The sequence below is a fragment of the Callorhinchus milii genome, unplaced genomic scaffold (assembly GCF_018977255.1).
Source record: "Callorhinchus milii isolate IMCB2004 unplaced genomic scaffold, IMCB_Cmil_1.0 Scaffold3, whole genome shotgun sequence".
Taxonomy (NCBI): Eukaryota; Metazoa; Chordata; class Chondrichthyes; order Chimaeriformes; family Callorhinchidae; genus Callorhinchus; species Callorhinchus milii.
In genome coordinates, this window is record NW_024704744.1 from 34,024,036 (window position 1) to 34,036,682 (window position 12,647).

Sequence of the window (12,647 nt, forward strand, 5' to 3'; positions counted from 1 at the left end):
AAATACAAACTTTGTATCTGCTTTGCATATTCACACCTTAATGGCTTCCCACTCCCTACCACCAGTTATCATTTTTGTTTGTGTTCTAGGTATTGTGTAATTTTGATTCTTTTTGAAGTTTAATTATTTTATCGAGCTTCAATATCTTGAGACGTCTAGAAAATGTGATAAGGCGGTATATTAAATGCAAGGATTATTATTATTATTCAAATCCACAAACTTGCCATTTGGTCATTGGAAATTGATAAATTATTTACATGCTGTGGCAACATTTTACAAGGCCTAATGAAATGAAAGCAATCTACTGTAAACAATACTGTGTTGGAAACGTTTTATCATGTGCAATGTTGTTAAAGATGATCAAATATTATAAAAGTGGTTTGGTATAAATGATAGTATATGCTTTTCATTTCAGTTGTTACCTCCTTGTGTGTGTGTGGGGGGGGGGATGTGCGGGGGTGCGGGTTAGGTATGCAGGGTCTCCAACGTGACATGTTTGGCAATAGAAGGTCGTAACCAAGCCAGACGTCTGTGGCAGTCTCGGTAGTCCAATTCCTGCAGCCAGGCAGGTCCACAGTGCTACAGGGCACTGCTGATGACCGCACAGCCAGCCTGGCTCATTGGCAGGACTTGGGGGGGGCAGGGAATCCTCCCATTTAGCTCCTGTTAACCCTGCAAGCCAAAGCCCTAATGGGACTAGGTGATCCTAGCTGGACAGCAGCGAGAAAGATTGCCAAACAGTGCTATCAACAATAACAACAACAGCTTTCATTTTATAGCACCCTTCATGCGAGGCAGCTTCTCGGAGCGCTTAGATGGCAAGCTGTGAGCTTTTAATTTTGCTGGTTAGATTCCAGCAGTACCCCAACACATTGGGATCATCAAGTCTTAGCTTTTGCCAACCTGCGCCTAACAATTTCCTAAATTAGGTAAGCAGGATGTGTCACTCCCTCTGGAATTTCCATGTGTATGGAAATCTCAGTTTGATTTGGATACTCTTAAACCTGGTGATGGGTTTCCACATGTGTCAGACACCCGGCTGACCCAAAAAAATCAGTTGTTATTCTAAGGCATCCTGCGCTGAATGTTTTAATGTTTTAATGTAATAATCATTGCATTTGATATTGCGCTTTCACGTTGCAAATGCTTCTCAGTGTAAAGTGCAGTGACTGTATTTTGAAGGTGAACGCAGCAGCCAATTTGCGTACAGCAGTTCCCCACAAACAGCTGTGAAATTAGTGACTATTTTATTTGGGGAATTGTTGTACACTGGGAGGAACTCCTTTCTCTTTTTGAGTTGTGCCATGGGTTCTTTAATGTCCACCTGAACAGGCAGATGGAACCTTGTTTTACCGTCTTATAGAACCTGATGATGAAGGATTGGCACAACATTTTTGGTTTATGCTCCTAGTCTTGAATGGACGATTAGTTTTTGGGGCAAAAAAAGGTACAGAACAAACAAGGCTAGATTGATGTTGGAGGAAACTCAATACAAGGAGTGCTAACTAAAATAGAAACGTCTCCATTACCACAAGAGAGGTACATGGCGATATGATACTTAACCAAAGTTTATGGGTGACTTTCTCTTAAATATCACACTTGTTTCACTCAGTGAACACTTAACCTGTTTCATATTCCCCCCCTCCCCCCTCATTAGTTTTTAGTCTATCTGTCTCCGCTTTCTGAGACTGGATCCCAGAACACCCCCCAACTAACTCCTTGTCCCCCCTCTTTCAAGGCACATCTCAAAACAAGGTGCCCATCGCTGTGAAGCGTTTTGAGACATCCTCTGGACACTAAAGGCATAGTATAAATGTAAATTGTATTACATTTTTCCAGAACAGATGAATTAATTTATTTGGCCAATCAAGTCAAAGAATTGAGTTAGCCATGGTGTGCCAAACAATTCGCTATTGCTACGTGGCTGGTACACCAATGTGTTTGTGTACAATCCTGTGATATGGATAACTTGCTATTTAAACATGATACTCGGTTAACAAAGTGATTTCTTCATCATTGCAGTAGTTTTCTTTTGTGCCTTTTTAAATTTGTTTTTAAGCTTTCAGAATAGATGCATTACCATTACTATTAAACTCTTAAGTGGTTTTGAATTTCAAATTCATTTAAGTCTCGTCCTCTAAAACATAATCTCTCTCAAAAACCCAGATCTGGGTTAAATGTTTTTATTTACACTGTTACAGTTGAACATAAAGAAACATATACTGAAGCTTGTGTTTAATGTAACAAAACGGCTGTTGACTAAGTGCAAAAGAGTGAATTATTAAGATCTGTCCATTATCTTCGTTCTCAATGACCTGCATTTACACAAAATTCTCTCAGTAACATGACTCCAATAAAATAACCTAAGGCATGGAACATGAAAAGATATTCGGTTACACACAGAACATGGGGACAAAAACAAATTAGGGTAAATTTAAACTGTTAACCTTTAAAAGCACTTAATCATGCTCTAGACTTTTTTGTCTTAAGATTTATTTTAAAATTATTTTGAAATAATTTCATAGTATCCTAGTAAAAAGTCTTTTTGTCCATCATGTTTGTCCTTACCTCCTCTTTCCCCATTTTACCATTCAATCCTAGTTCCCTTTTATTACTATTTCTGAAGTATTTAAATCCCTTTTAAATGCTGAAACGTTCAGTGTTAAACCAACAAAAGAAAACTTTTAAAACTCTTTTGAAAAATGACTTGTATCCTTTTTGTCTCTTAATAAAACACAAATTAAAAATTAATTTGCATTGTGTCTGAGAGTAATGACAATTAATGAATACTGACTGACTGACTAGTGAAAATATTCTCGTGCAATGAAATTGATTAATTTAAATTAAATAGATAATTATTGCATTTATATGGTGCCTTTCACATCAGGAAAATGCCTCAAAGAACTTCACAGGATATGCTGTAAAATGCAGTGATTGTATATTTTAATAGTTGAACACGGCAGCCAATATGCACACAGCAATGTCCCACAAACAGCCTTGAAGCGAATAACCAATTTTATTTGGGGGAATGTTGGTCAGGATACTGGGAGAAACACCTTGCACTTGTTGTTGTTGTATTTGGGGGAATGTTGGTCAGGAAACTGGGAGAAACACCTTGCACTTTTAGAGCATTGCCTTGCGTCTTTCACTTCCACCTGAACAGATGGACTGGACCTCGGTTTGACATGTCATCCAAAGGATGGCACCTCACAGTGCAGGGGTCTCCCATCCCTGTCGTGAAGTGTCAGTCAGCTAATCCAGTGCTATGCGAGTTTAAAGTCCCACAACCTTCTGACATTGAAGCAAGAGTGTTAGCTTCCAACTGAGCTAGGCTGACCCCTTTTTGATTGCTAAGCTGAATTTATTTTAAATACCAAAGTCTGCATTTTTATTTTTGATAGAAGATTGCAAAAATGTGCTTTTTATATTAAAAAAAATTCTTTGGATCTAAAATTGCCAAGTGTTCTATGTTTTATAGATGATGAAATACGCCTGGGAAAACTACAAACGTTATGCGTGGGGATCAAATGAACTGAAGCCCATATCCAAAGTGCGGCATTCTAGTAATTTGTTTGGTGAGTTTCTTTTTCAATTTGTGTTTTCAAATGTAAAATTACAGAATACATGTTGTGCAGAATTTTATTTTTATGGCTTTTCTTTGTCCCCCCCGAAGAAAAGCACAAAATACATTTTCTCCTGAGTCAATAAACATACCCATAAATTAAAGAAGCTGAAAGACTGCACAAAATACATTTATTTTACATAAACTAACACAGCTAGACACACATCAACAAATTTGTTTCCACAGTTCAAGTACTTTTTGTTTTAAAGAACATTTATTATTCACTGAATGTAACACAATTTTTCAAGCATTCTTTTCTGATATTTTAATCAAATGTAATGTAGAAATGGTGACAGAAATGTATGTGTGCCTCAACACTTCAATTCAAGCTAGCATAATATGATACTTGCTTAGTTCACAAATATTCTTTGTTTTTACATTAAACTATCTATCAGCCCACTCTCATACTGTACTAACACTTTTTTCTAAAAATGAACGAGTGAACCGTTATCCACCCAATCAATACAATTATCTTGTTTCTGATAAACTGCCCAAAATTGCATGACCCCAGGTCCATCATGTTTTGTCTTTTGTCCGCTTGCTTGTCAGACATCAAGGCCTGGATGAGCACTAATTTTCTGCAACTGAGTGTGGGCAAAACGGAAGCCATTTTCCTTGGCTCTTGTCAATATCTTCTCTCCCTAACCTCCCCAGAATATCCCTCAGACTCACTGAACCTGTCCGCAACCTTGGCATTCGATTCAATCCCCAGCTTTCCTCCACCTCCGCAACCTCATCCGTCTCTGACCGTACCTCACACTCTTTCGCCATCTCCCACATTGATTTTTCCAATATCCTCCTCACTGATCTCCCCAGCTCAACCACTCATAAAATCCAATTGAATTCAAAACTCCACTGGCCATATCCTCCCCAGTATCAACCTGTGCACCCTCGTCACGCCAGCCCTCGCCAGGCTCAACTGGCCCTGAAAAAGATTATATTTTTTTATTTGAATACTGATTAAAAACAATATTTAATCGATGCATTCTACTTAATTGCCAATCATTTGTTTGGTGAGAAGGAAGGAAAAATAATCATCTCTGAGTATAGTCTATTCTTCAGCCCCAAATTCAAATTGCATAATCTTTTAACAATTGCTATTTTTGTATCTATAAATATTGCTGGCATTAACATTGTTTTATTTGAACACAAATTATTTCCACAGGGCTGCCTGCTTGTTAATTATATTTGTGTTCAGTTCTAGATAACATTAAAAAGAATTGAATGCCAGAAAGTTTGCCAATTCATGATTATAAATTTGTCACAAGATCTTAAAAATTACTGGAGTGAATCTTGTAACTGACAAGAGCCGGCCTCTCTCACCAATAAGACTTTGAGAGGTAGAGGTGCCATTGTGGATGCAATTCTTCCCAATTACCTATTAACTGTTCAAGGTAAGATAGGGTAACCTGAGCTGAGCAAGCATTGGGAAGGTTACCATTGCCTTAGTTTTAGTTATAACAATAAATATTAATAATCCTTGCATTTGATATAGCGCCTTTCCACATTTTTGAGATGATTCGAAGTGCTTCACAGAATATACTGTAAAGTGAATTGACTGAGTATTTTGATAGTGGAAGGTGGCAGCCAATTTCACACAGGAGTGTCCCACAAACAATCACGGATTGAGTGACCAAATTGTTATTTTTTAAAAAAATTATTTACCTTTGAAGGGGTTATTACCCCAAGACAAGTGATCCGCCAATCGACTAACAACCGAGTTCCTACTTTCTGCTAGGTGAACAGAGCCGTGTGGAATAAGGAAACTTACCCAACATTTCAACCTGCTGGGAAACGAGGTCCTTTTACTTGCGAGGCGAAGGCTCTAGCCACTAAGCTAAAGGACTCCATAGTTGATTACATGTCAGCAGACTTTGACATTGTCCTATTAACCCAAGACTGTTTTCTCTGGCAATTATGTTGCTTCTCTCTCCTCCACCCCCATGCCGCAAATTCCCAATGGGAATATGGATCATGGTTATTCTCAAATTGGAAACACATACCCTGCTTCTATAAGTTCTTGTTAGCTGGAGTTGGAGATTAAAGCATGGAGGAGTTTTCTGTCCTGGAGCTTGGGTCATTGGTTATTATATGGGAGTGAAGGCGTGTGGGGCTCACAACTTGGATTTGGTATTAATACTTTCAAAGGTGACCAGACACACAACTTGTTGAAGACTGGTAAGCTATTTGTTTCTCCACTTCCAGCAACTCAACCATAGGGAATGGGGCACAGCACATAGCTTACCCAACATTGGTTCACATATCTTACACTTATCATGGATCCCATAGCGTAGTGGTTAGCATGCTCACCTCGCAAGTGAGAGGACCTGGGTTTGATTCCTTAAGCAAGTAGGAACCTGGTGGTTAGTGGATTGGCTGATCCCTTTCCGGAGGTAATAATCCCTCAAAAAAAATTGGTCACTAAATCCACGACTGTTTGTGGGATACTGCTGTGTGCAATTAGTTGCTGCAGTTCTCCCACAAAATACAACACTTTACAACACATCCCGTGAAGAGCTTTGAGACAATGACGTGATAAGGTACAATATCAAATGCAAGGATTATTATTTATTATTGTTATCATTCTACAATGCTGCGCAGTTGGTGGAAGAAGATCGCTAATATTTATTTTAGGTTATGTTGAGGAGTGGTTGACAATTCCAACATGTTTAGTGAGATTTACTTGGCACTATTTATAGCAACTGCTCAACTTGCAAGTATTATCAGAACGTACCTTGGCCTAGAATTCACTGTGTTTTAGGGCTTTGATCAACTGGTGTTTTATCTCTCCCATCATATAGCTTTCATCTTTCTTTTGATTTCCTTCTTATGGTATCTCAGGAGAGAGATGTTTTTGTTCGCCAATTGTATATAACTCTTTGCTCTATGCTGATCGTGACAACCTGTCTGCAGTGACAACTCAACATCTTGTGAAATGTCAGCCAGAATTCTCCATTAGTGCATTTATCTGGAAATGATCTCCATTAGTAAAGAAAACAAAAAATACTGCTGTTACTCGAAATCTGAAACAAAAACAGAAATGCTCCAGTTCTGACGAAGGGACGTGGACCCAAAACGTTGACTCACTTTCCTTTCTCCATAAATGCTCCCTGACTTGCTAAGTGTTCCCAGCAACTTCTGTTTTTGTTTCCGTTAGTAAGGAGGCCATTTTGGTCCAGGCATGACTGATTATTGTACTGCTTTATGGCTTAACTTCCACTATTGTGGCCTCAAGAACAAAAGAACCAAAGTATGAGCTCCATGAATGAGGTCTCATTTTGATTATTGTTGCAGTATTGTACCATACTCCCTGAAAAAATTGGTGTGACAGAATGAACATCTCTGCAGTTTTTGTGTTTTTCTGACCTGACCTGTTTTTCTGATCAAGAGGTCAGTCATCTAGGGGAGTTTTCCCACTTTCCTTTACCTTCCCAATATCAATTTTCATATAAAACACTTAAGTTTATGTAGTTTGAAAGCAGAGTAAAATGGTACGTAGTGTGATTTCTTTTTTAGTTGATTCAACACCACAAATTGTTTCAACACAAAAATTCAGGAATAGATAGGGTTGGCAAGCCTTTACGATGGAGTTTGAGAAGATTAGGGAGGGGGAAAGAGTTTTGAATCCGAATCCAACGCTAGAGATGCAAATTTGTTACTCAGTGAAGGACAGTGAACTGTGGAGATGAAATAATCTAATTTCTCCCTTCTCAGGAGTGCTGTTCAAAGTATTCAGTTTGAAGTGATAATTTTACACCATTGTTTGCTCAGTGTTAGAAAAAAATATATTTCTCCCAATGCTCAGTATAGTACTGTATGCGCAATTGGCTGCCGTGTTTCGTCCACAAAATACAGTCAATTCATTTTACAGTATATTCTGTGAAGCGCTTTAAGATGCCTCAACAAAGTGATGAGGCGCTCTATCAAATGCAAGGTTTATTATTATTATAACATGTAATGTGCAGTTCTGAGCCATACCAGCTGAAAGGCCTCGGGNTTTTTTGTGAACTGTGCTGAGTTAACTAATCTCATCCATGGTAGAAGTGAGACAGTGTAATTAGCCCCTCTTACAATGGCCTTGGGGAGGAGTAAAATATGCAGATACCCACTCATGATTATCGACCAGAGAATCCCACTGGAAAGCTGGTATATACTGAAAATCTAAAGACAATAGCTGGCTTGGTTATGATATCCCTCATGGTCCTTTCTCTTCGACCTTCAGCCACCCTTCCACCCCACCCTCCCTGCCCTCCAACCCTCCTGATCCTAACTCCCAGTTTGGGTCCAAGGCTCCTGATTGTCCAGTGCCCTGGGACATCTTTCCACATGACGGGCACTATACAAGTTTAACTTGTTGTTGGTCACAAAACCTGTCGACACTCACTCTGGATTCATTTTTGTCACTTGGGTGAAGGTACTGAAGGGCTACTCACCTCAATGGAAATGCATTGCTCAGTTTCATGAATTAAACATAAAGCAATTCAGCTAAGTTGCTAAGATAAATTGGTCATTTTAATCCACGACTGCTTGTGGGACACTGCTGTGTGCAATTGGCTGCCGCATTTCGCCCACAAATATGCAGTCAATTCACTTTACAGTCTATTCTGTGAAGCACTTTGAGACGTCTAGAAGACCTGAAAAGGGCTGTATCAAATGCAAGGATTATTATTAAGTGATATTTAAATAAATCTTACCCTGTCAGTACTGTCAATAACTGTGACCAGTGTCATTTGAGTTTCAAATGCACTTATTCAGTGGTCCAAAGATACCAAACGTTGGACAACTACTCAGAAATGTAATCCCTGTGAAGCACTGCTTAGGTTTGATAACAGAATGGCAAAGACGAACGCTGGGCTGGTAGGTCGGATTGGAAAGCAATCTTTTAGTAAATTTTAAATGAAGGAAAACAACCAGAGGGACAGTTCTTGGGAACACTGCTCCACCAACTTTATCTGTAGACTTGCAATCCTTTGTCCAAAGTGAAACAAGACCGTATTTACAGGTTCAGGCTGAACATTTGTAAGCAGTTCAGGTTTCTTAAAATATTTTAAAGTTACAAAAAAGAAATCCGTGCAAAATAATAAAAGCTGAAGAGCATTATAAGTGAATCTATATTCAGTATCGAATACTCAGCTGTCTGAGTAATCATTACTGAATTTCTTCAAGCTAAACAAAATCTCCTTTTCTGGTCACCTTAATGTAGGAGCAGTCCAATGGATTGTAAATCTCTCTTTTCTGATTGACAGGCTGTCATATGAAATGATTTTGAACCGACTCGATCTCATTTCCAGAGAGTTTTTGGGCCACAGCCCAAATGTATCCATTAGGCATAACAACAACAACAACAACAAGATTTCATTTATAAATTGACATTGTCACTTGGAAAAGCCACAATAAAGTCTGATAAACGAAAAAATATGGGGGATTATCCTCCACTTGTTCGTAAATTTATCTACCTTTGGCTATGTGGCCTTCCAGTTAGATTTACAAAATGCATCCTGGAGATTCATTTTAACTTGTGAACTTCCATTGCAACAAAACTACAACACTTATTGTCCTTTTTTCCTGGGATACAGGCTTTTCTTAGATGCACACAGATTTTTTTTTAGTTTTTCACTTGCTATACAGAAACCACACAGGTTTTTGGATTACTGATTTTTATACTTTTTAGTTTAAAAAGTAGTTCAATTTCCCATTACTAAACAGATTTTAAGTGGATTTCTTGGCATGGAATTTCTAATTTATTCTGTAAATCATGCCCAGTAGGCTTTAAGAACCACTTGTTCTGGAGGATCACCTCCTAGTACAGAACAGCTTCTTCAGCAAAAACCATAAGGCACCATGTCGTATTTCTTGGATTTATTACTACTTAAAGCCCTACAAGTATTCCCTTTCAGAACAGGACGGTATATAGGAAATGGGGCATCGGATGCCATTGCAGCCTTCTTCCAAATTGTTTACTTAGGAAACTTAAAAGAAGACCCTATAATAATAATTAAGAATATTTATACTTGAATTTGGTATAGCATCTCTCAAGTCAGGAGAATATCCAAAGCGCTTCATGGGATACGCTGTAAAGTGTAGTGACTATGTTTTTAAAAATAGAAACAGCTTTTCTCATTTTCAAGGTGCACGTACAGTGGGATCTACCAATGTATTCATTGGTTTTCTACTATTCAGAAAAATAATATGAACTTGTGCATAGATGTATAAATTATAATTCCTCTCATTCAAGCCTTCTCAGCACATAATCACATTCCTTCCCAATTGGCTCAGCGTGAGAAGCTAACGACCTTTAGAGACTGCTGTGCTCATCGTATGGTTAGCTGAGCAACTGATAACCATCACCAATCAGTCACAGTTCAGCGTTTTCACACTAAAACTACAAAGGTTAATTTTTGTCTTTCCTATCCTTGTTCACATTTCTGTTACTTTTCTGTCTTCAAATTTTTGAGGTGGATTCTTGTCATTTAAATTTTTTGGTAGATTTTAAAATAAGCTCATCGATCTTCCCGAGTTGTTAATTTGATAAGTGCAGTGAATGATGTGAGTTGAGGGGTATAAACTAGGGGAATCCTAGGTTTGATCTGCGTCTGCTGATCTCAGCTAGGGTGGGCAGTGGTACAATTGGCCACTTAAGAGAAACACTGGAATGTATTTACAATATAATGTGCAGTCAATTAGTTAATCCTTAAATTAGGCCCGGGAAGGGGTCAGCGCCTTGGGATGTCATCCTGACATGAAAGGCGCTCTATAAATGTAATTTTGTTGTTGTTGTTATAAGGAGTGATTCTTAACTGGAGTTCACAGGAAACCACTGCATAGGGGACCCAGGTGCAGTACACCTACTCAAACCCAAACTGGTCGATCCACTTGTGAATCGATTTCCTCTTCCTCTCGAAAGGCCTCTTGGCTAGGGACACAGACATCCATCTTGTGTTCTTCTCTGACCACCATCTACTGTTAGCTGACCTGCAGCTGCATGATGGCCGCAGGACGGGTAAGGGAAAGTGGAAATTGAATGTAAAGCTGCTGACCCCAAAGAACGTAGAGGAGTTGCGGAAAGAGTATCAAGGATGGATATCCTTGAGGGATTTCTGTGACTCCTACGCAGAATGGTGGGATATGGTAAAGTCCTGGGTGAAGCAATTCTTCATCCACAAGGGTGAGTGCAGCGAAGACCAGAAAGAAGGTCATGTCCCGACTATAGACCAAACTGCAGAATCTCCTCCTATCTCCTACGATCTTCCGATCTAGGGTGTGCACGATAGAACGGGATGGGACATGCTCACATTTCTTCTTTCAGAAAGCGAACAGAACCAGCTCTGTTATCACTGGGCTGAGGGATGAAATGGGCTCGGGGGCACGCAGAGCAGGCCGGTATGCAGAGGATCACCAGAGCCTTTTGTGCCGATCTATACTGTGAGAAACCCACAGAGAGCACGGCCTCCTGGGATTTCCTGTCTGCCCTCACCGAGGTGCTGGATGAGGATAGCTGGGAGCACTTAGACAGGCCTCGCTCCATAAACGAACTGACCAGGACCGTTAAAGCCCTCAAGACCGGTAAGACCCCCGGAGGCGATAGCCGCCAGTTAGAGCTCTACTCGGCGCTGTGGGACTTGATGGGCCCGGATCTGCTGGAGGCCAACAACAACATGCTGCTAGCAGGGACCATGGCAGAGTCTATGAGAAAAGGCAGCTTCTCCCTACAAAAGGGGGAGAAGGAAGGAAGAGATAAAGAATTGGCAAGGATCTCGCACAGCCTTGCACTGCTCAGGGATACCATCGCGCAGGACAGGTGGGTGCAGGCCTGCCCGATAAGTCTTGATCAAGAGAAAGCCTATGACAGGGTATCTCACAGCTACATGGATGAGGTACTCTCCAAAATGGGCTTCGCTGACCATCACAGGAAAAAATCTGGTCATAAAGTATGAGGCTCTCGTGTTATTATATTATTGTGTTATAAATGCCCAGGTCTGGCCTTTGATCAAGAACAACGCCACTGCAGTCACCAGAGAGGTCTTCCAACTGATCTGGGGGTCCAAGATGGATTGTGTCCGCAGAGACATGATGCATAAAACCCCAGAAAAGGGGGGGGAAAGGGGTTCCTAACGTAGCCCTGATACTCAGGGCCACCTTGGTGTGTAGTTGCCTGAGATTATGCCTGGAGCCCAGCTACGCCAGCAACAAATGCCGCTACATGCTAAGCTTCTACCTGTACCCAGTGCTAAGAATGGTGTGTCTGACAGAACTGCCTTGAAACGTTCCACACAGTTGGAGCCGAACCACCTATCCTATGTTGAGCAATTCCTGAAGATCACCATCTCAAACCTCCGCGCAATCACCGAGTAGTCCGCGCGACAGGTAGTAGAAACAGTTCAAAGCGGGGAGAGGCAGACCAGATCAGGAGGTGCCCTTAGGTGATGGCCAGCTATGTCTGGCAAAACACCTCATCACCGGCCCTGACCCAACAACCATCAGGACATGGACTGGCCGGTGATAAAAGGAGCCCCTCCCCCTCAGGGCCTTCATGCACGGTCAGGGTCTGGGCCAGTCAGCACGTTGCCCTCGGGCCGGCTACAGAGACCAGGAGACCATGGACCATCTTTTCCTGGAGTGTTGTTTTGCAAAGGTGGTTTGGAAAGAGATGGAATGGATTCTCTTGCGGATCATAACATAACATAACATGTAGGAGCAGGAGTAGGCCATTCGGCCCTTCGAGCCTGCCCCGCCTGGGGACCCACTGTCATGGCACTCGGTGCGGTACGGCCTCTTCCCAGGCACCCACAGCGAAACTCATATCAAGTGTGCCTGGAGGATCATAAACTCGGTAAAGGAGGGTCTTTGACACTCCTGAAACCAGCTGTTCTTCTGGCAGAACGAGGGGACGGTGAGGGCCTGCCTCAGGCTAGGATCAGGGACTATATACTGAGGGACAAGCCGAAGTTCAGCTCAACAGCGTCAAAGGCCAGATGGGGCCTGACCCCGGCAGGAGCCTCTCCGGCACAACCCGCTCAGGGCTCAC

The 12,647-nt window shown here is 41.0% G+C and overlaps 1 protein-coding gene across 1 annotated transcript in view; it reads left to right on the forward strand.

The window, feature by feature from the left end:
• Nucleotides 1-12,647, forward strand: part of man1a1 (mannosidase, alpha, class 1A, member 1) — a 217,086-nt gene that overhangs the window by 71,132 nt on the left and 133,307 nt on the right. Inside the window, exon 2 of the mRNA XM_007899660.2 lies at nucleotides 3,479-3,575. Coding sequence (XP_007897851.1) covers nucleotides 3,479-3,575 — 97 coding nt within the window. The remainder of the gene's footprint in view (nucleotides 1-3,478; nucleotides 3,576-12,647) is intronic.